General features: G+C 39.6%; 1 protein-coding gene across 1 annotated transcript; it reads left to right on the top strand.

Moving 5' to 3' along the window:
• LOC139977090 (uncharacterized) lies at positions 1–20,592 on the top strand. The gene is made up of 5 exons (XM_071986129.1): positions 1–224; positions 6,529–6,613; positions 7,133–7,235; positions 8,342–8,438; positions 12,597–20,592. Exons 1-5 carry the CDS (start codon positions 86–88, stop codon positions 18,365–18,367), a joined length of 6,195 nt encoding a protein of 2,064 aa, XP_071842230.1. The 5' UTR covers positions 1–85; the 3' UTR covers positions 18,368–20,592.
• The last annotated feature ends 3,841 nt before the right edge of the window (positions 20,593–24,433 follow it).

Genomic DNA, 24,433 nt, shown 5'->3' with positions numbered 1-24,433 from the left:
ATAGGGTCATTGTGATTTTAACAAACATGGCGCTACTGTAAGCTAAAAAAGCGCAGGATTAACTCAACTGTGCGACACTATTTACATGGAAAATCAACAAAATGATATCGCAGTCGGTACAGGGATGAACGTAATTAACAATCAGAATTTATTTGAGAGATATCAAAAAGACACAGATATGACAGAGGCGATCCAACAAGGGACAAATGTAGATACCAGCGAAGGTTTGTATCCTAGTGTTATAAGTCCCTTGACAAGTCAGTGTTAGGTTCACGACAACAATGGGATGAAATGATTTTCTGACCCCAATCTGTTTCATTTTGCTTATTAATATATCAATGTGATGTTATACTACGCCTTGCCTGATTCAGACATCGGCTACATTTACATTTACGCAGTTGTTTTGTTGTACAAGCGTAATGGCCGTATGTGACAAAAAGCTTGCACAGTTACTGAATTATATTAGTACTAAGCTATAGGCCTATTTTGGCAAAGTAGGTGTAGGCTATAGTTAAACTATAGGCCTAATTTAAAGGCTAGGCCAACTCAGACTAAGCCTTGGGAGGCCTAACAAATATGTAAGACCTACTTAAGACTTAAATTATCAGATACCAGTTGGGCTCAGGCACCTGGATACTACATTCTACCATTGGCTAGAATAGATCATGTTAGAATATTCCTACAAAAGTAAATGGAATAGGGCCTACTAAGTACTAGGATCAAGACATGGGTCTCTCCCATTTGTACACACTTACTGACTTGGTATAGGCCTAAGCTATAAACTAGAGGAACCTTTAAAGCTGGCCTATACATTCACCGTCAGTTTGTCATTATCCAGGTACTGCATATTTTTTTACGTTCAGTGCTTTCTCTGCATCATCGTTGTAGCATTAGTAGCTCAATGGTTGGCCTTGCTTAGGCAATAGCAGCAGTATACATAACGCCAAGAACTTAGCATAGCCTAGGCCCTGTAATACAAAAGGGTGATTGCTTTTTTGCTTAAAATCTCAGTGGATCCAGAAGAAATATATATATATCCACAGGCCTCTGCTTGCCATGAGAAAATGAAGAAAATGCTTATTTTGTTTCTGAATTTGATCAAAATGGTGGCCAAATGCCTAATATTACATATAAGAGACATCTCAAACCCATTTCATTTCCTTTTCATAAAATTTAAGTCAAAACCTTTCAAGTTAAGGCAATCAAATGATGGTGTTTTTCATCTACTGGAAGTTTGATCAAAATACTTTTCTCTTCTTATGATAAATTTTGCAAGTTAAGAAATTCATTCAGAAATGCTTTCTTTCTTAGCTCAAAATGTTGTTGAGTCTGGTCATCTATTGCAGTGCTTATTTTAGTTATACAAATCTATCCATTTACTGTAGGTTTATAATGAGTTAGTTGCAGCTTGAAATTTGAACTAAACTAGATTTAAAATTACATACAGATGCACCACACATTTCATCATTACATTTTTTGAGACAGGTTGTGTTCTAAAAGCAAACTGAATGTATCTTGAAAGCTGTGTACTGTACATAGCCATGTGGTGATTTTCTCTTCATAGCAAGTTGATTTTTAATTTCAGCTAAATTATCCCCTGAGGCTAGGCTAAGTAATATCATACTATATGTTAACCAAGAAACAGTTTTGTTCTCTATCAGAAAATATTTTAAAAAATCAACATTAAGTAGTTAAAGGTCCCCTGCGAATTTTACTGTTGGTGTTAACTTTTGTACCTACCGTACAACAGGCCTAGTTTTTACAGTTTGACCCAAGGTTTAGTTTTCAAATTTGGCCTTGCATGGTCCCTAGGTCCAGGCCATGTCACTATTGTTTGGTTCTGTAGCTAAAACAGTTGCCCTCTCCTGTTTAAAGTTTGCATTTCATTTACAGTTTGACCCAAGGTTTAGTTTTCAAATTTGGCCTTGCAATGGTCCCTACTGTAGGTCCAGGCCATGTCACTATTGTTTGGTTCTGTAGTTAAAACAGTTGCCCTCTCCTGTTTAAAGTTTGCATTTCATTACTCCATCAGAGTTGTTGCAGTGTACATGCTGTAATATACTGTATACCAAGGTTTCCCTACCATTATCTCCCCCCCCCCACGAACCCCCTGTGGATGTCAGAGTTGTCCACGAACCCCCAACTATTCGAGACAAGATCTGAGTCATAATTATACTATAATACGCATTACAGTGCTTTGTAAAAGATCAAGTATCACATGCACGGTACTATATGGCAACATATATGCATATGGGCCTGAAAGAGTTTGTCGATAGACCTGTACGACTTTTTTATATGGCATATCAGATGTTAGCTCCTCATGTCCTAAACAGATAATCACAAACACAAAACAATTCATCTTACAAATTAAATTTTTTACTTCTCAAATGAGGTTTATAATGAGTCAGAGCCTTTGGTGGAAAGGAAAGGATTTTTAAAATAAATTTTATTTTTTACTGGTAACAATTTTAACAAAATTATTTCAGAGACAGACAGATAATTGTGACTATTATCCTATCGGTTCTTCTTTAATTACGGTCCAGAAAGATACATTTTATTAAATATTAAATCATATTGTAAGATACTGTAAGTAGAAAACAAAGAGTTCACTTCACAGCAAGCAATGAAAAGAGAAACCCCTTGAATGTAGGAAAAGATGGGTCTCGATTATTTTTTATATGAACAGCACTTCAAAAGGGGAAATAACATGTCGTTGTAGCACAACATTTTGTCAACTGACTTTTTGCCAAGAATTATCAGGTTCTCACTCTGTGTTGAGACTGTTACATCATGTCCATAGCTGCTACATTAGACTTGACAGAACCATTCAGCTTGATTCAAGAAAAGCTGTAATAAAATAAAACTTTCATAAACTTAAGTGTACACAACATTAATATTTCCTAAAAAAGAGACCTCTTCTGGCTTAGCAACCATAATTTTATTAATATAGCAACAACATATCATATGCAGGATGGATATATGTATTGATGAATGCTAGCTGGACGGACGAATATTGTGATGTTTCTTTTCACTGTATAAAGTTATTGGAGATGGCCCATTGACTAAACTGAATGTGGGGCAATCTTGTATTAATAGTGTTGCGTTTACTGAATAGGCTAATAGTCTGTGCATTGTCTGCTTATAAAATATGGTATTTTAAAAGTGGTTTTGAAAGAGGAATCGCAAGATATGTCCTATATTGATTTTGTAGCAGTGATTTTATATACAAAAAACAGCTAGACTAATGCCGACCCACGAGACTAATGCTGACCCACGAGGCTAGATGTAAGGCTATACCGGTACTGTGGAATACTCATAGGGTTGCATTACTTTCCGTGATCATGAAAAACCGGAGGTGCTTGATGATTTCGAAATGATTAATGAAGTAACATTTGGAATAGTTAGAAGGAGTTCATTATTTAGTTGACTTTGTTTTCTGTGATTATATCAGTTATTTTTTTGTGACTTTTAGCAATTGGGATTGAGTGCGGTTATCACAAATTTGTGACCAGAACTTATGAACATCGCAACGTGTGCGATGCATTCGTGGAGTTGAGCAGCAATTGCTCCATTTTGCTTTCCATTTTGCAATGCGATACCGGGGAAATGGAACCCTGCATACAGGTAGACTGTTTAAAGTTTTACTAACTCTTCATACACATCTACCTGCGACTACATTATGTAGAAGATACATGCAAAGAAGATACTATAGAAGTAGACAGTGTTGATGTACTTGAACTAGAATCAACATCATGTATGATTATATTTAAATTTGGATAAAAGCATATTTTGCATTTATGGTATGTTGTACCTTCTTGAAAGAATAGCTTCAGGTATAGACTCATTAGTTACTGTCAGATCTATCTGTAATCTATAGAACTTTGAATACAGTACCTGTGTGTGATTTGGCGGTACAATACATAGCTGGACAGAGTACTGTAAACTGGACTGGTACTGTATAAACAGGACCGGTAAAGCTTTGCAGTGTTCTAGGACTTGCCATACTAGTGTGGTACAATAAGACTACATAGTCATTGTGCCACTTGATTTCACTCGTAATACTGTAATCAAACATTGAATCATTGGGGACTGTAAGCAAATAGTTCCTATATTACCTGTATGTTAGTCCTATGTGGTCGCACTGAAATTGAAAGTTATCAACAAGGAGCACATTAGTGTAATATACAGCTATTTGTACAACATAGACAGGACTCATCACTTCCATCAGGGAAACATCACTTTCATATTTGGGTCAATAGATGATGGAACCATGCTGGTCAACTGCATCGCCAAAGCCCATAAGAGTGTCTTTGAGAAACGACCATTAAAAGAGTATATAATATATCTCAAAAGCAGTACATAGGAATTGAATGCAAATTTCACCAGAATGTTTAGATTATGTTCCTCTATAACATATCAAAACAGAAATTATGACCTGGACTATTCTTTTAAACACGTGTGGACTAACTTGTCATAATAAAAGACATCAACTAACATCATAAGCAATGCAAAAATGATTCAATTCCTAATGTAGGTATCTTGGCCCCTGATAACCTATTGACGTACAGTACTAATGTTTACAGATCTTATACTTTAAGCCAACAGAATGAGATGGCTCAGCAGAAGGTGGGCGGGGGGGGGGGGTGGAGGTGGGAGCGGTAGGGGGAGAAGGGTGCATACACATGAACCCATCAATCAACTATAATCGTACAAGCCCTGCACTTCATTTAAAAAGAACAGCACAATTTAGAGCATGATTAATCCATAAGTAAATCCGATATAAATTTGTGCAATACTCCCCGTTTGGGCTCCTCAAATCGGCAGAAATCCTCAGACAGTCAAATCAGATGTACATTGGCCTCAGAATTTTTGTCTTGGTAAGAATTTAGTCAAGCCTCACAATCAGTATACATGTACTAAAATCATAACCGTATCCTGTACCCCTAGAGGCTAAAAGGGAATCTTACGACAGGTCGTTTCATTGTCTGGAGCATCGAGTGTTAGTCAGGAAAAAGTAGGGAAAAGTATTCTTGACAGGAGCCAAATTCTATTTTTCTATTTTTTATGATTATTTTTTTTTATCAAGGCGAATTGACAATAACACAGTACAATTTGATACTTGTTTAAAGAGTACAGTTGAATAAGGTGTTAACGCAATCTGACTTTTTGTAAAGCTTCACGCTACAGTAGTTACAGTACAGTATCTCTCTGACATGCATCAGGGATTCTTTGTAGAGATATATAAGTATAATATAAAAATAATATATTTGGTTTTAGTATAGGTTCTGTTTCCTTGAAGGTTCTTTCAACATGTTCAATTCATGGCGATTAGGTGTAAAAATGTTCTAATTTTTCTTTCTTTCTAGCGTGTATCTTGATGAGTGTCAGCTTGCAGCCTTAGTTTCACGTTCTCTTTCTTTCTTGTTCAGCTTGTATTTTTCTTGCCTCTTTTGCCCTCTATAAAGGTACCGAAAACAACCAATTAAATGCGTGAAGTAATGAGTCACTGTTATCTCCATGATGCCATGGTGGATGTAATGATTTTCGTTCTTTTGAACTAAAATTTTGCCTGAGTTTTGGCATAGTTAGACAAGAGCAACTTACAGTTTTGCTTGTGTTGGGTTCAAGCCCGAGACAGAAACTGGCTATACGGTACTACTTATACCCCCTAATGCCGAATTCCAATACTCTGTGCAACAATACATTATTAAACAATGCTTAAGGATGCACAAAACCATTGGCTAAATAATTGGCATCCAATTAACTCAACACGGAAAGCAATCAATAAAATACTTGAGGAGGGGGGGGGAGGGTTTCGTGTTGTGACAACATGTTTGCAAGTGTTGAAAATATAAGTCCTTTTGTGTGAGTGTCAGGCCTTCACCTAGTTGTCGTTCTATGTGACTAAACTAGTATTGAGTCTGTATTTTAGCAAGAATATGACCCTTGACATGGCATGACAGTTATTAACATGCAATGCAATTATCAGAATTTTAACTTTGTTCCGATCTACAGTGTATTTTAGGTATTATACAGTAGACGAGGCAATTCTTAATGGTAGACCAGATGTCCAAATCTCTGTTCTGACAACCAGAAGCAGAGTTGTCGATCGTCCAGAGGATGACTTCGTCTCCTTCTTATTCTCCTCCTCCTCCTCCTCCTCCTCCTCCTCCTCCTCCTCCTCCTCCTCCTCCTCCTCCTCCTCCTCCTCCTCCTGCTCCTCCTCCTCCTCCTCCTTCTCCTCCTCCTCCTCCTCCTCCTCCTCCTGCTTCCTCTCATTCTGCTTCCTCTTCGATAAGGCACTGCAGAGCGACAGTGCTGCAGTTGTCAGGGTTAGTTCGTACCTTGTAAATTTATACCTGAACCAGGTAAGCTTTTGGGATATATCCTGTTGTTGCGACACAAAGCTTTATCAATTGATGTTCTGTCTGTGTTGCACTTGTGTACTTGAATGATAAGATATTAATATTGAGAGCTAGCTACACACTCACTTTAACTGTCTTGTTTTTTTGTTTTTGTTTTCTTCAGACCAATCAGTGCAATTAAATGCTATGACCATCCGGGCGAGTGGCTCCAAGGCATCTGAAGGAGACAAGAATGATGGCCATGTCCCGTAAGGATTCTTTCATCTTAGTTGTTTAATATTTTTTGCTGTTTTATGATGTTCAATCTATTTATGGCAATGTCCAGTAAGGATTCTTTCATCATTGTTACTTAATATATTTGCTGTTTATCATGTTGAATCTAGTGATGGGGAATGTCTACCCTGGGAACTCTGGGGATCTCTGCATGAAGGAACTGTGATAATATAATCAGCAGTTATTTTTACCACGCTTAAGCGACCACAAACGTGGGAGAAACCCGCAAGGGCTTATGGATTACAACTTACACGTCGGTGGCTTCCAATTCAACATTTTAACTCAAATTTGGAATCTTTTCAATTTAGAAAGTCATTTCAGATGGGAAAACCGTAGATTGCTCTTGGATGAAAAACCCACCTTACTATGACCCGGCCGGGAATCGAATCCCGAACCTCCCGATTGCTAAGCCTCATTGCTTGAAATGCCACCGCCTTTATCCACTCGGCCACAGCACCAGTCAATAATAACATGCTTTGCTGTTAATCTTTCAGGTCGCAGACAAAAACCAAAGCTGAGAAAGTTCGGAAGATGAAAATAAATGAGAACATCGATAGGTTTCTTGTCCTACTTCCAAATGACCCGAAAATAAAAATGGTGAGTAGGAAAAATATGAGATTTGCCAGAAATCAAATTCACGCCTCTCTTATCTGTCTCCATTCTACATATATGCACTCAACTCTACCTAGCCTACAAAAGTTGGTAACATTTTAGAACTGCTCCCACCCCTCACCCCCCCCTCCCCCTTCTGACCTACTTCATAGTCAATTTCCATTCTCAAAGTTTACAAAGTTCTGCATTAGATTTGAGTGCATTTATGTACAATGGAGACAGGTACAGTTATGAGAGGCATGAAGGAAATACCCAAACCAGTACATTTTGGGCAGTCCCAAGGTAAAGAATATTTTCTGTGTGACAAAAATTTAAATCACAAATTAGTCAGTACTTGAAAATCTTACATTTCACAGAACACATCTGATGCGTAAGCAGCACAGGCATTGACAGGGGTAGACTCACTGACACCTGTCAAATGTCTGCAAAATCGTGTGAAAGCTTCCAAGAAACATTTTGCACATGTTATGTTCGATTTATAGATTACGAGTGCCGACATATATTGTCTACAGTAGCAGCAAAGTATTTGTAAACATTACATATATATATTCATAACTTTGAACAAAACACCATGCTCTCCCCCTCCCCCCCCCTCCCCGCCCCAATGAGATGGAACTTAGGATGTACAGGTACCATGTGATCTTGGGAAAGCATTAGATCAAAAACTTTGTTGGGCCACTACCAAAAATGTTTGGAGGTCCAGGTTACAAACAAAAATGTTACTATGTGTGGAAAATTCCCCTACTTTATTGGGGTTCATAAAGGAATTTTTTTGGATTATTACAATGCTCAACTTTTGATGGGGGAGGGATCTTGATAGGACAGATGATGAACTTGTCTCATGATGATCAGTAAAACAAAAACAAAAATTCTCTGATTGTGGCAGTAATTTTGGCACCATGGGGTTACAGCGATGGTGGGCAGGTACCTGGTACAAACACTTCAGTAATTTCAGCATGAGGGACAGGTAGTTGACTTTTATCATATTGATAGTGACAGTACTGGTGAATGGAAGGTACTGTCATCTGTGTGTTACTGATCCACAGATTAATTAATTTATGCAAATTATCTTCCCTCTTTTGCCTTTGCAGAGTAAAAATCAAATTCTCGAGGCCACATACGAGTACTTAGAAGACCTTCAAGAAAAATGCCAGCGTTACCATAACATGGACACCCAATCCATTCATCGTGAGTTTTCATTTTTTGATTCCTTGCTTGGGAATATTGTGATATTGGGTAATGACATACAACGCTTTGATATTTCACTGAGCAAGGAACTATAGTACTCGTTGGGCTGTTATTTTCCTTTTTTTTCAAATTCAACTAATATACTGTATTTCTCCAAATTCAAACAATACAAGTACCCATCATAATTGTGACTTGGATCTTTTCATCAGACCAAATGTGAGCATTGTTTGCTTGGATTCGATCCTCATTATTCCCCAGTGAAAATAACTGAAGACACACTTTTATTACAAGTTCTTATTTTAGCAACATTCAGGGCATTATGTATATTGTTATATAAACAAAGAAACTCTTCTTTCACTATTTAATATACAAATAGCAGAGATGTATACATAGCAGTTTAACAAACTCCGGAGTTTTCGTTTCGATAAATATCTCTTTGGCAGCATTTAAAAATCTCTGGAAAACTCCATTGTTACCTTCATTCTTCTAAAATTTGTAAGCTTTAATTAAGTCTGATAAACCACAGCTTTGCAATAATTTCTCACTTCTCGACTTTGTCAACATAATAACTGATTCCTGGTATCTTCCTTAATATGATGCCGCATTAGTCAGTAGATAATGTAATCCTCTTCGTTATGGTGGGTACAAGTTCGTGAATATTAAACATGTATGGCTTACCACGCAACGAACATGTTCAGGCATCGGAACCACTAAACGTTTTCATTTTCTGAGTATGAATTGTTCTACATGGTTTTGTCCCAATATTTGTTTTGCTACTGTACTAAGATGTGTCTTCCAATGTTTCTTTTTGCATTATATTCAGTGGTAATATAAAATAGTTTAACTCATCAACACACCATGTAGTGTTTAGGATATTTTCGTCCGAAATGTTAAGTTGCCATCATAATTTACATCCCCCCCCCAAAAAAAATATATATATTCAATGTTCGTTGCAGGCTGTAAATTATCGTTGTGAAGTCATAGCTTATCATTTGCACCGTTTCCATTCAATATCCTAAACTGGTGGACATATTATTTTCCAAGGATTGATATTTTGTAACTACATTCTGTAACTACATTCAGTGCAAAATAAAGTGATATATATGCAACCTGCTGCACAAGAGAAGGGAATAATTGATTTAATGTACATCTTATTTAAACTGTTAGCAAGTTAGAAAAGTGTGTCAATATTGCGAGAGTGCATAACAGGGGGGGGGGGGCAAAATTGTTTAATATTAGTGGTCTTGTCCGGTGGATGTGACTGTGTCAGTTATTCTGTCTATTGAACTTTCACATTAGCACTGTACCTAGATGTACACACTACTATATCCGTACAGTATACAGTACAGGACTATCTTTGATCTTCCTGACATGGGACTTTCCCTCCTCCTCCACCATCCTATTTCAGTAATTCTACACATGTACAGTAGTGTTCATTCCAGTTTCAATTAGATTACCGGATGTACACAGTGCATTAGTTACAGTGCATTGCCCTCCAAACAATGGCTTTCATAGTGGTATTTGCAGTACACTGTTAGACAAAAGAGCATTTGCATTGTAGCATGGCACTTTTCTGGGTTACTAGTTTTCCCTCTTGTTGTTTACTGGTTTACAATACAATTTTTACAATTAACCATGTACAGTATAGCCTACAGTACTCTATGTTGTGCATTTGTACGACTATAAATGTATTAAACCATGTAAAACATGTACTTGGAAACCTTCTGGACCCCGGTCCAGGGAGAGTGTTCTAAATGACAGTGCTGTTAGAGGGTTTTGTACCTAAAGCCAACACTGAGGGCTGTACAGTATCTCCTGCTCATAACATCATGATGTATTGTGTAGAAAAGCCTATAGATGTCCTTGGAAACAGTCTCACTAATAGATCATAAAGTTTTTGCAATTAATTTCTCTGGTATTTATCTTAAAACCATTGTAAGAGAGTAATATGTAGTGCTCAGAATTCACACAAACTAAGTCTGAAATTTGCATAAAAAAAGGTGAAAACATTATTTATGTACAGCTAGTTTTTGTATAATGTCTTTCTGGTACAATGTTAGCTGACAAATGTCTGTTTTTCTTTGGCGTTAGTGCAAAACTTCACATCCAGTGGGATTCATGGATGTCGCATGAACAGTATAATGTACATTCAATCTAGTTGAGCTTCCTTTATTGATTCATGTTTGGTTGTTGGGTTTTGCCTGATCACTGTCTGTTCCATGCAGACAAGTAGGCAGATTATAGCCAATTTGCTGAATAATATCCTGTATATATCTATATATGGTACAGAGTATGATCAATGCATGCACTCAACATATTTACTGTTAGTTTTTAAGTACCTCATTTTTTCCCCGTCTGCGGTGTGACATTTTGCACCAGAACTTGATCACATGGTACATAGTGCATTGCGTTAATATGGTAGAATGTTACAACAAGGTGAATTTGTTACAAAGATGTAAGGAATAATAATTAATGCTCTCTGATCCATGACCACATGAGTATTAAAACTTACAGTGCTGTTTCATCATTACAATCATGTGGATGGTTGTTAGATTTAAACAACCATCTAGAAGTCTTTGAATAATTAAAGCTCTCTAATCATGACCATTTGAGTATTAAAACCTTCAGTGCTGTGTTATAATAATCTAGCATTTTGATGTCTACTGAACATGAAAAGCGCATAGACATTGAATTTAATGAAGCAAATAATTGTTATTGATATGAAACTCTGACAAATGTCTGATCATACTGTACTGTAGAGCTCCATCCACTTTTCCGACTACATCATTGTTTGTTTCTTTGGGCAAGCTAACAGTACATGTCACTAACAATTAAGTCAAAAATAGTTACTGCACAGATACTGTAGTACTGTAGGTACAGTATCACAAATATAAAACTGAATGTAATATTCTACCTTTTTTCACAAATTATGAGGTAAAGTGGTCAAATGCCTTATTTATTTTTTCTGTTGATTTACATAAATGACAAAAGTCACATGCAATGAGATTCATGTGCTTCTATATCTATGTTCAAGTTTTCAGTTACTGTATTGTATGTACAGTACTATGCAAGCTTCATCTACTACAGTACTTGATGTGATTTCTGTGATGTATCGCTGTCTGTTGAAATTGTTGGGAAAACTGTAGGCAGTTTTTGGAGATATTTCATATACATTGATGCACTCAACATTTATAAACTGTGGTTAGTTTAAGTACTGTACCTCATACCCAGCCTAAATTACAGTACTTTAATACTCAGTGCAATCAGTAGCTAATCATGGCATTAATGCCATGTATGGAACAAGGTCGGCAAGTTCGATAGAAGACACAAAGGAAAAAACGCAGGAATGATTGAGGAATTCTAGGTTAGGTCTTGCAAAATGTTCATCCAGTTAATTTTATTCTTTTCGAGTAAAATTGCTGTTTTTGGGGGGGGGGGGGTTCCAAAAGAGAAGGGCTCTGATATGAAAGTAAACAACATGTGTGCAGGCTAGCTCTAACTTACTACACCTCAACTTCTACACTCTCTATTGGGTCAAAGTAACGATACGTAACAATGCTGTAAATAATTGTTTCGGTCATGATGTCAAGGTGTGTACCTTGATAACCGACTGGAACTTGTTATTTACTTCGCTCCTCTCTTACCTGTCTCCTGCTACACTAACACTACTACACTAGTGTATTAGGAGACAGGTTAGTATGACCCTTGTATGTAAGAGATCTATAGTACTCTACTGTTAGTCCTCACTGTGTCATGAAGGGATCTGCTGATGACTTGTATTGTATTTTTTTTAGATCCTCCTGCAAGCAGGAACTTGCGAAGAAGCCATCATTGGCTTATCAAAGCCGCAAGCTGACCAAAGTCAGTCTTTAATATTCATATTTAACATCCATGATTATGAATTGTCAATTGTCACCAACTCTGTAACTGGACGACATACATTAATCTTGGAGTGACTCAAACATGGGACCTTATGATTGAAAGGCACCAGTGTTAACCACTGAGCTAACACTCCTAACTTGACTTGACAACAGCTTTTTTTTATCTGTGGTGTTGGTGTTGGCTATCATTTTGTGTATTCTTTGGCATGTTCGTACTTTAACTTTCAATGTCTGTAAGTTTCAAAGTCTTCTTTTTCCCTTTTTTTTTTCTCATCAGAAGAACGAATCAGTGACCTGCTGGCAGAGAACGACAGACTTAAAAAGGAGAACGAGTGCTTTCTTGAGATCTTCCGAACTTTGAACATCCAACCGAATGGGCTTCTAGAGATGAACCATCAACTGAAGAACGTTGCTAAAAGAGATAATGAAAAATTGGCCCAGAATCTACTTTCACCGACCCAAACCTTCAACCAAAATATGAGTGTGATGATAAGCCCACCTGGACAACCCTGTGACCCAGTGCCCCCTATCAGCCAGTTCACTGGGTCCAGCCTGCTCAGTCCAACCATCGTCAATGGCAACTTAGTATTGCCTCAGACCACAGATGGCTTTACCCTCGGTAATGGTTGCATGGACAAGAAGGACTCTGAAGTGGCTGCCAAAAATGAGTTGGACAGTCAACAAGCAGACGATATGGAGCAGGTACTTCAGGAGATTATGGAAGCCACAAACACCACACCATCGCTCATGAAGCAAGAAGAGGAAGATTTGTCGACAGATGGCGGTGGTGACATCAAGAACTCTGTAAACAACCCTGCCTCAGTTACTCTGACATCTTCAAGTCAAGCATTTGTGAATGTTTCCACACATCAACCGTCTGTCACTGCCAATGAAGCACAGCCAAAGTTGACTTCTGCTGCCACTACACCTGCAACCATGGTTACCCAGTCCCTCAGTGGACCTATCACTACTACAGCTGGGTCTGGTATCGTCACGACCGCTGGACAACCTGTCATGTTGGGACAGCCAACCACAAGTGTTTCTTCCGGCATGAGGGTTTCCGTACCGCCAGTAACCACTGTCTCTGCCAGCCAACCAAACCTCATGTTCCAGCAGCAGGGCCAGACTTTACTACTTTCCCTACCAGGAAGACCAGGCCTCATACCCGTTAAGATTGCTCCTCCAGTTCAGAAATCTAGCCAGCCAGTTCTATTGCCAAATCAGGGTCAGTGTGGAAGCTTAGCCAGACAGCTCAACACCAGCACTCAGAAGCGTAGACCTCTGAAGATCAAGGAGCAAGGGAAAGACTCAACAGGGCAAAGGTCTGCAGCCTCAACCGTGACTTTGCAACCACAAGTACTGCAGTCTGGACCCACAGGGCAGCAAACCATGACGGTTCGGTTGCCAGTCGGTGCCAACCAACAGTCTGGTAATGTAATGTGGAATTCGGGCCAGATGGTCATGCAACAAACTTTACAGCAGCCTGTAGTGATCAACACCCCAGGAGGTGGCCAACAAACAGTGCTAATGCCACTTCACTTTCAACAGCCAGTGGTACAGCAACCTCAACAGATGGTTTACATACAGCAAAATGGACAGTTGATACCTGTTGTAGTAAATCCTCCCCAGCAGCAAGTGGTTTCCAACCCTGTTATTGTTAATTCTGTCCAGCAGCAGAGCCAACCGATTCAAGTTCAAGCTGCTACCAGCAGTCAAACGACCATTTCAACCATTTCAACCAACTCAACTCCCTTTACTCAACCAAGCACAAGTGTTGAGTCTACTACACAAGGGGAAGGCCAAACTTTACAGCAGTTCATGCCTAGTCAAGATAGTGAAAGTACCAATGTCAGCAGTTCCTTACAATCCAGTTTGTCCAATTCAAGTCAGGCGAGTAAAGTGCCAACTGTTAATCGGAATGAAACCATTGGTTCTGTACCAAGGGAGACTCTTAACATTGATCGAGATTGTCTGCCAAACATGAAACAGTCCTTGACGTCCAATAACCAGCATCACTTTGACACAGGATTGGGTTTCGATGGAAAGTTGAGAGGTGTCGATCAACATGAGGATAACGCAGATCCTAACGATATCTTAGCACAGGCTGCGGAGCACATCTTTACCCCTGGTGGCGGTGGAGATGCCGTTCAGCACGTTGAGGGCCACCTTGGTATGGACAGCAGTTCTGCTCAAGAAGAGAATAACTCACACAGCAAACGTAAAAAGAAGAAAAAGAAGAAAGAAAAGGAGAAAGATAAGGAAAGGGGGAAAGAATCCAAGAAGAAGAGTAAGAAAGTTAAGAAACGGAACCACGAGGAAGATATGCAAGTTGAGATGAGCGTGCCTAAAGACAATAACTTCAGTGCCTCTAATAACCAAGCTCTTTTCGAGAGGCTCTTACAAGAAACTGAGCAGACCACTCTTGAGAATGATGCTGTCAGTGGTAGAGTGAGGCCAGAAGAGGAGACCAGTAGTACTCATGTTCCAGTCGATGTTTCACAGGGTGAATTCCTCCCCGAGTATCCTCTCCGGCCTCCCATTCCACAGGATGGCGGAGACAAACTTGTCAGTGAAGCCAACATGGTAAACTCAGTCAGTTCCATCAGTCAAGATCAAGCTGGAGATACCAATGATATCCTTAGTAATTCGATGAACTTCATAGGTCTTCCTACCTTAGCTGAGGAGAGTGACCAGCAGAGCCAGGAGAGAGGACCTGAATCTGAAAAAGAGGAACAGACGGGGAGACTTAACTTTGCACCCATGCATAGCAATGAACAGGCCAAGGTCCAGATGGAAGGAAGTGAGTTAACTGCCATTAATAACGGTGGTCAAGGTGACGATGATGATGACACAGAGGCCCACGCCTTCAGCCCTGCAGAGTCATTTGATCCTGAAACAGAAGTAGGAAAACAGTCACCATTTGAAGAGGTTCCAATCCCGTCATCTGAATCAGTAATACCCAAGTCCAACTTAGACGGACATGCGGGTTACCCTGCCGACAGGCAATCCGACTACCAGAAGGAGAAGACACCACCGCCTGCATATCCTACAGCTGTCAACAAGTCTGTGAATAAGGGATCGTCGGGCAAACCATCACCGGCAGCAGCAGTAGAAGGCAGAGATTCCTCGCAGGTGTTTGATATCCTCTCGCAGCCCTGGTTGACTCAATCTACCGCCGCATCATCTCAAAGCCTTGGAAACGTGGCCAGTGTCCTTCCTCAGAGGACAAACACCTCCGATCATTCTCAGAATCAGAATATAATGTCTTACGGTAATGTGAGTGGCTATCCGAGACATTCAGAGTCACAAGTATTTGACAGTGCCATCTCTAGTAGCCATTCTGTACCTCAGCCTCCTCCTGTGAACTTGTCCAATTTATACAAGCCCGTAGGGACCACAGAACCCCAGCTTTCACGTCCTAATTTCAACTTTTACTCCAGCGCTCCTTCCCAGAAGTCAGCCAGTGAAGCTCCTGCCAAGGGCCCAGTAGAGACAGTTCCATTTGAGCCCTTGGGTGTGTCAGTTAGCAGTGCGGGTGTTTTACCGACAGCAGGGAGGAATTTTATCCCTCAAGCGTCCGGTGGCACTCCAATGAGAGCTCTAGAAAAACCACCTCCCAACAAGTCTTTCACAAAAGCTAACATCCATCGCACCCTGACTTCGTTTGATAAGCTCGAATCGGAGAAAGAAGAGAAATGGGCGAGAGAGAAAGAGAAAGCAAAACTTGTCAAAGATGTCCCAAAGCCTCCTCAAAAGAAACCTGAAGTAGTGATCGAGGGAGAGGAGGACGGTGATCTCGTAGGCCATCGAGCACTGGATAAAGAACTGGTCAACAAATTCCCCTGGCTCGCCGATGAAGAGGAGGAAAAGGCCGCTAAAGACAACATGGGAAAGACACAACGAAACCCGACACCGTTTAATGTTCAAAGCATGGCACAGAGTTCAGCGCAGAGCTATAAAAGAAAACGGCAGGAAAAGACCACGGGTGCCGCAGGTGGCAAAGAGGCAAAGGTTGGGAAGACAAATCCTCAACAGGGAGATGGAGGGCCGTGGAATCTGTGGAATCCTTCCTTTTCCAAAGCCAACGAGAAACCTAGGAACGATCCGTCCCTGGAAGAGGTGACGATAATCAGGGAGCTGAAGGAACCTTTGAGTGAGAAACCACAGACAACATCCAGAGCACCCAAAAGTATTCCTCTGACTGATCAAACTTTGTCAGGGCTGGCAGAATTTAGTCAGAAGGGGAAAAGGAAAGCACCGCAAACAGTACCTGCACCGCCTCAACAGAACCTTGTCAAAAGTACCACAGATTTGGGTGGTGGAAAGGACACTAACCAACCAGTACAATCTACCTTAGAAAGTGCCCTTACCAGCTCCCTTCAGACACTACCTGCTTACCCTAACACGCAGGCACATCATATTCAGGTCTCAGAGGCTCTGAGCACTCCCTTCTCTCAATACAACGCCACAATATTTTCGTCAGACACATCTCAGGCCAGCACAAAACCATTTGTGACCAAGGCTTCTCTCCAGTCACCTTTCTCTAAGGTATCTCCTATGGACAGCAATGCACCAGCCTTGACTGCTGCCCAAGAGAGAGACCAGAGCAGTGCAGGAGATATTTTCCAGAGTCCCGATAGCTTAGATTTCTTTTTCGATAAGGATCAGTCCGATCTGTCCGAAAACATGGTCGATAGTCTCCAGCCTGAGCAAACTCCTGCCCTGGGCAAGCAATCATCTATGCAAACGATGCGAGCCTCACCATTCGAACAGGTGCCTGTGTCGAGCCCGTATGGACAGCAGAGCCATATGAGCGCAAATTTGAACAGGCAGCTCAGTCAAGTAACCCAGAGGATATCTACTCCTCAAACATCAACGAGACCTGCTTCTCAGCCCAGTTCCATGGGTGTGAAGAGACCTAGCAATCAGTTAGCAATGCAACCTGGCCACCCAAAGAGACACCAGAAGGATTCAGATCTCTTCCGAGGAAGCCCGATGTCCGATAGGAACCACATGGGAAGCCCAGAGACAGCGACCGGCCCCTATGGCTCACCTATGATGCCTACTGCTGACCAGCAGTCGTCTGGGCCTGGTGAGAGGCCATTCAGGTATCAACAAGGCGTGCAAGGGTTCTCGGGTCATCCCAATGTGTCCGGTATGCAGCCCGCTTACACCCTACCTAGAGGGGAGCAAGTTCCTCCGAAGAAGTCAAAGACGATGCTAGGACCAGATAGGAATCCTGAAATTGGTGATGTTGGGCAGTCATGGTCCAACCAGGGCGTCAGTCCAATGAGCCAGGGATCGAGTCGGAGTAATGCTAGACATCCCGACCGTACCTCCCAGCCCACAACATTCATCTCAGATATGCCATCCCCATCGGTACCCAGTGGATTCAGCCAAAACGACGTCTCTTCCAACCCGGGAAACGGTGGCCTAATATCAAGTTTGTCTCCCACCAGGCACCTCAGGCCCAATGAACTTCCAACTTATCTGCCTTCACTTCCGGTCCGAAATCCAATATTGACAAGTCCTCCATACCCCGGGAAGGGAAACTCAACGAGGGAACCGGAGATTTCATTTGAGAGTATGTTCACATCTTCGAGGTCAAATTCGTTACCTCTGAATGTGCCGCACAACTATTCAGTTTTCCCCGACCATCCTGCCCACAACTCTGGTCTTTCAACCGTCAAGCACGGACACGTGAGTCACGTGGGCAACTCGACGGGACATTTTAATTTCAGTAACATTTTCAACGACGTCCCTGTCAGTTCCTCGCAGGGCCATGCAAATCCTAGCTCGTCCCTCAACCACACTCTACACCCAGCCATGCACCTTGGAAACCCTCTCCAGTCTCCAGCGGATGAGGCGTTGACCCGAGGAGGGGTAAACCAGAGGCACAGAAACCAACAGCTTGGTAACACGGCTATGAGACTGGATCACCTATTTAGTCAAAATCCTTCGGTTGAAGGCAGGGGTAACTTCCCAATGGGAGTTGCCACTATGGGGGTACCAACCCACCCTTTTGTACCTGGTATGCCACCATATTAAAGTAACACAGAAGTTTGATATAGCAAATGGCATCTAGATTAATAGACATCTGTTGAAAATGTGTCCGCAACTCTTCAAGCATTCTCTAATTACCTCAAACCGGCAGCCGCAGCTTGAGTTTTGCCATATCTTGCAGTAAAGTCATATCTGGTGGAATTCTTTCTTTTTTGTAAATTTACCACTAGACAAAAATGGCAATACTCACCCTAGCACAGCATATCCGTTCAAATGTACGGCAGAATGTCTTGTCAATTTGTTAACGAAAGGAAGACAATTTTAAGTTTGTCCAACTTTGTTCTTGGACTTGCCTGAAATATCAGCTAGTACTAATAGTTGCTCAAATCATTGTGATGTAAGGTTACCAGAATCTTCAGGTTCTGAATATATTTCAGTTTTATGGATGTACCTCTTTGTGCATTAGCAATATGCCACTTCATATGTTGTTACCCAGTTAGCCTGTAGCGTAATTAAGTATAATGTTATAGATATTCAATAAACCTACAGATCTAACTTACAGCACAAAATTAAACTTGATATGTTGTAGAATGCTAACAACTACTTCCAGCAGTCCAGGTTGTATTTATATAACACTTTGAATTTTTTTTTTGGGGGGGGGGGGGAAATGATCCTTTAAACAGTTGAGGTTCATCAGGTTAAGTGACTGGACTATGTAGTCTATTAATACTGCACTAAGGAACTGTTATCATCATCCGGTTAGCCTTAAAGGATGGGTGGGGACTTGCTCAAGAAATGTTACTGGCACTACCAAATAAAATTGAGAAATGACCCTTTTAAATAGTTGAGGTGCAAAAGTGATTTTGGTATGTTATAGACCGCTAACAACTACTTCCAACAGACCAGGTTGTAATTCTATAAAACCTTTAAGTTTGGGGGGAATGACACTTTAAACAGTTCAACATTTCCCCCTTTCTTTTTTATGTTTTTAATTTTTTATCTATAACATATCAAGACAAAATTCTTCCTACAAGTTATCCTTTAATGACGAGTTTCTGTGAATTTCTGGTAGTATTTCTGGTAGTATGCTACAAAGGGGGGGGGGGGGGGGGAGGTGATATGTACTTTGATATTATGACTTTAATTATTTAAGATTCAACCATCTAATCCATTATTTGTCATATGTTTTGTGTAGGATATCAGACAATAGTTAAATATAATGTTAACAGATGTTTCTGGCAGTTTTGTTTTTGCCATCACATCTGGAGAATAAGGTTAGGGGTTCTGACAGTTTAGAAAGGGGTGTGAGTGGGGTGTGAGGAAACCGTGATACTGTACGGAAGAGGTTGGTTGTGATTGATAGACGTGTTATAATCAATATGCTAGGTTTGTGCCTTATTGAGTTTGTTCAGACTTCCAAGAAGTAACTTTAAATATTTTAGCAGCTGAAAGCCTGTTTCCATTTTAAGGCCAACTTCATTTGATAAAGTTTGAAAGTTTTATGCCCTCACCCCCCCCCCCTCCCCCTTTCCCAAAACTCTTCCATATTAGATAGAATCCAGCGCAATCAGCTCAGAGTTATGAATGTACAAAATAAAACCTGGATAGTCCAGCTGTTGCATTGCTCTGTGATAGGATTAAACATGGCATTGTATAAAAAAAAACTGAAAAATTGACCCCAAAAAAATTCAGCTCGGGAAAGCTGCTTTAAAGGAGACACAAACCCAACCAATCATCAATGATCTCTGTTGTAGATATAAATTGCAAACACCTAAGGAAAATCTGGTTCCATTTAGCAGAAATAACAGATTGAATGATCCTTCACACACAATGGCAAAAGACTTTATCAAGTATAAACATGACAGGTGGCAGGTGTTAATATAATATGGCAGGTGTTAATGTCAACCCTGCTGGCATTTTACCTTGAAAATATTCAAAGAAAAGAAAAACTTAAAGAGGTTCCCTGAACCTAGTGGCACTGTGACATCACAGATTTACAAATGGCAGCTCCCAGACATGACTTTTAAACTAGAATAACTCCCAAACGAAGCAAGACGTTTCTGAACTGTTGGGGGTGGGTGGGCGGGGGTGCTGGGGGGAGTTGTTCATGACAGATCTGTCAGAAGTCAACAATACCTGATGGTTAGATTTGAGTCATTTTTAAAGAAGTTTGGTGTGTGTGTGATGAAGGCAGTTTGCCAATGTTCTTTCAGATTGTATGTAAGTAACATGTTTGCCAGGTTTGCAAAACCCCCTCCCTCCCTCCCTCCCTCCCTCCCTCTCTCTTAATTTCCCTCTCAGGGTTGAGGAAGGAGTGAGATGTCATTTAGATGATGAGTTTTAATGAACTCATGCAGATTTTTCTTTCAACCAATGCAGTGTCAATTTCCCCTGATTTGGGGAATGATCTGTGACAATTATAAATTATATTGTTTTAAATTGGGTTCACTTGGTTGAAACAAGCAAAGGTTATCAACGTTATCATGTGAATGTCATTTTCTGACAATTTTCTTTTTATGAAATGTATACAAAAATATTTATGAAATCATTAATGACTGGAGTCACAAGATTTGTAATCGGACACTCTGGTATCGTAAACAGAACACATGTTCTGCAGTTGTCTGAAAGTCTCGCCCACAGTCATTCCGAAAGACATCATTTGAGCTGCTCTGGTTAAAATATGCACTGTAATCAGAAAAACGAAATGACAATGTGTCGTCATGGGTTGGATTGCTGGCTATGGGAGTAGTGCAATGTTTGAAGGAAAGTAAGGCTCAATTCTGGTTCCAACCCTTTGAAAAGATCTGTTCTATTTGCAGAAAATGTTAAACATGTTATGACATTACATAGTTGTGAGAGAATGAGGGATAGGGGGCATGGAGAGAGGGGTAGGGGGCATGGAGGGGGTGGGGGCATGGAGGGAGGGGGTGGGGCATGGAGGGAGGGAGGGGGTAGGGACATGGAGGAAGGGGATAGGGGGTTTGAAGACAAAATAATAGAAACTGAAAATAGACCCGACTAGTATAAATATTCATGGTGTATGAACTGATTATGTATTCGTAAAATAATCTATAGATCAATATATATTGCAAGAACTGATAGAGAATGGTATATTTTCAGAATTTAGTAATAAAGTATCATGCCTTTGCAAAATGTTTTTTTTTTCCTGATTTGGAAGGATCCTATGATGTTCCATTGAATTATGAGATCCATTTGTGTTCTGTTTGTGTAGTAGGATCATCAAAAGTCTCACCACAATATGGAACCCCTAATTTTAAGACAAAGATGCCTTTGTTTTTTTTCCTATTTCATGGTGTAATAAATCTTTCATTGGACAAGCTTGTCTACCGTGCGTGTTTACTATGATATCTTCGTTACCAGCGATAAGTAGATACAAAACTATCCCAGCAATTGTCTTATTAAATGTATGGGGCATATTTTCAAAGATTGAAATATTTCTTCGCTAAACATAGAGCTACAAAAGTCAAAGGAGAAACTGTATAAAATAAATTGTAAAACTAGAAGAAGTTAAAAGAGTCTGCCAGTATTATATATTTTTGTGTGTATGTTTGAATGATGATAATTTTCCAGTATTTGTTGATTCTGTCTCTCACAGCTCTTTAAGTAAATTGTCTGCAGGTTTAAAGGGAATGTGTGATAGGCTTGGTGCCTGCAGCAGTATAGCAGCCTCCAATGAGACTAGTTGCTATTACAGAGTCAAAGAGTCACTTTAAGCACTGCCATTTGTGTAATGCATCTTCTCATTGTTGTTATCAAGATATTTTTGGAACGTGTTACTTTTTATTTTTTACTTTTTTTAAAAAAAAATTTGTGCTGAGGAAAGATAATTTTTTTACACATGTAATACAGTGTTTTCTGATTATAGACAGACTCTGTGTATAGCATATGCTTCGGATCAACCCTTTATCAAGTATCTTGTGGTTCAACATTTTGAGGTTGTTAATGTGACAGCATACCGGCTTATAGATTAACTGCGGACCTTGGTATTAAGAGCTATTAATATACCGTGTGACCTCCTTGGAGGATTTAGATATACAACAGAAATCAGCCTTGTTAGGATACCCTCAGCATCAATGAGAGGCTGTTTTTGTCTGTACCTCACACCACACCTGTATTAATTCCAAAGTTAACTTTTGTGGATGACATTAAAAAATCAGAATATGGTCAGTTGTATGTTAGTCACAATTTATTCTAAACTATGACTTTTTTAATTTGATCTGACTTATTACAGATTTTTGGAATATACTTAATTATTTAAATACATATTATTACCTTTACAAAATAATTTTGTTAAAAAAGTGTTTATTTTTCTTTAAAACAATTCTCGATGTTCTCTATATGTGATGCGTCGTCTGACCTTGGCATATCCACAGTTATGTCAAGCTTCCTTGTAAAAGTTCTCACTAGGCAAAGAAATTTTTTGTGCTAGAATTCTCCGAAGCCCTCAGTAACAAGTTAAATTTATGACCAAAGAACGAGTTCTGTAACAAGTCATGACTCAAGTCATCAAATTTCCAAAGTGGATTGGAACCAAATCATAAAAGTTTTTTTTTCCTCAAAGAGATCAATACATATTTGATGTGACACCACTTGAGTTAGGGAAATAACTGGTTCTCATAATGTGAGGCAAGTGATATGTTACGAACTCATGTGATAGTTACGAACTCAAGTGATATGTTACGAACTCAAGTGATATGTTACGAACTCAAGTGATATGTTACGAACTCAAGTGATATGTCACAAACTCAAGTGATATGTTACAAACTCAAGTGATGTTACGAACTCAAGTGATATGTTAGAAACTCAAGTGATATGTTAGAAACTCAAGTGATATGTTACGAACTCAAGTGATATGTTACGAACTCTGGAAAGTACAGGCAAAGAACGGTAATAAGTATAACCGCGGTTAGTCCATCCTGTCTTAAGGTTTATTCTCAAGTCCAGGTCACTTTGTTTCTTCTGAGCATAGACACAAAATAGGAAGTAGAGACATATTCCTGTTCTTTGACAAAGTCTAGTGGCTAAAAGTTTAGCATGCCAGGACATTTTAAAGAGTTCAGTATTTGGCAATCCTTCCTCTATACGGATCTTAGGTATAAGTCACCATCACCGACAATTTACGATACACCAGAAAGTGATTTCTCTTGGAATGAGTTCACCGATAGATAGCGAAGCGTATTGCTGCCATTATATTTTACAGATATTTAAAAATCAAAGAAAAATATCTTCTCTTTTTTTATTATTCATTTTGGATATTTGAAATGAGTTTTTATGTGGCAGTAGGACACTACCGTACATAGTTGACAGTGAAGAAATGAGAATTAGACATTTTTCTCAGACTGTAAGGTATTCACAATGCATTTAGCGTCGCGTCGAATACTAGGGAAGCTTTCCGTGGCAAATATTTGTCTTGACATACTCGATTAACCTCGGTGTTTGAACCTGCCCCCCTCATGTGTGACAACAAAACGGATGATAAATGTTCATTTTTCACATTTAATTTCCAAGTTTACCTCCATTATACCTGGTTCAATAGTTGGCAGCAATGCCAGCCTTAACCTGTTTGTATTCTAAGAAAAATTTATGCAGACTTGTAAATATGTTTTTTTTCTTTTTCTTTCTCTTTTGTGATTTGTGAATAACAAGATGTACAGTTACCTATACAGAATCTGTATATATATGTAAATAATCACTATTTAAGCTGCTTAACTTCCAAAATCTGGAGTACATTTTACATTTGTGTTTAATTACCATAACTCGTTAATATTCATTACGTCCTTAGTTTACTCTTGATCTTTGTAATTTTTGACACTCTCTCTCTCTCGCTCATTTGCATATCATTTTGCAGAGTTTAGCGAGTGTTCACTTTTTGTTATTTATGATGACAACGAAAATTTCCTTGTCAAAATTTTCTGATCAAAATTGTATTTGTACAAAACAAATATTATATTCCAAGGGAAGTTGAAGAAACTACGAAACTTAATCTAAAAACTGTTGTTATCTCCTTTCTAATTTTTTTGTTAAAGTTAATTATGCATTTTCTCCTAGGGACATATGTTGAATTTCGCTGCTACCTCCCCCCACCCCCAA

This window comes from Apostichopus japonicus, chromosome 12 (assembly GCF_037975245.1).
Source record: "Apostichopus japonicus isolate 1M-3 chromosome 12, ASM3797524v1, whole genome shotgun sequence".
NCBI classification, from domain to species: domain Eukaryota; kingdom Metazoa; phylum Echinodermata; class Holothuroidea; order Aspidochirotida; family Stichopodidae; genus Apostichopus; species Apostichopus japonicus.
The sequence above is the reverse complement of the archived record's forward strand: the minus strand, read 5'-3'. Positions and strand labels throughout refer to the sequence as shown.

What these genes read in the sequence shown, in the direction of transcription:
- LOC139977090 (XM_071986129.1), top strand. Translation starts at nt 86, where the DNA reads ATGGAAAATCAACAAAATGATATCGCAGTCGGTACAGGGATGAACGTA. An exon ending in AAATGTAGATACCAGCGAAG is followed by an intron (nt 225 to 6,528) that starts GTTTGTATCCTA and finishes TGTTTTCTTCAG; the next exon opens with ACCAATCAGTGCAATTAAAT. An exon ending in GGACACCCAATCCATTCATC is followed by an intron (nt 8,439 to 12,596) that starts GTGAGTTTTCAT and finishes TTTTCTCATCAG; the next exon opens with AAGAACGAATCAGTGACCTG.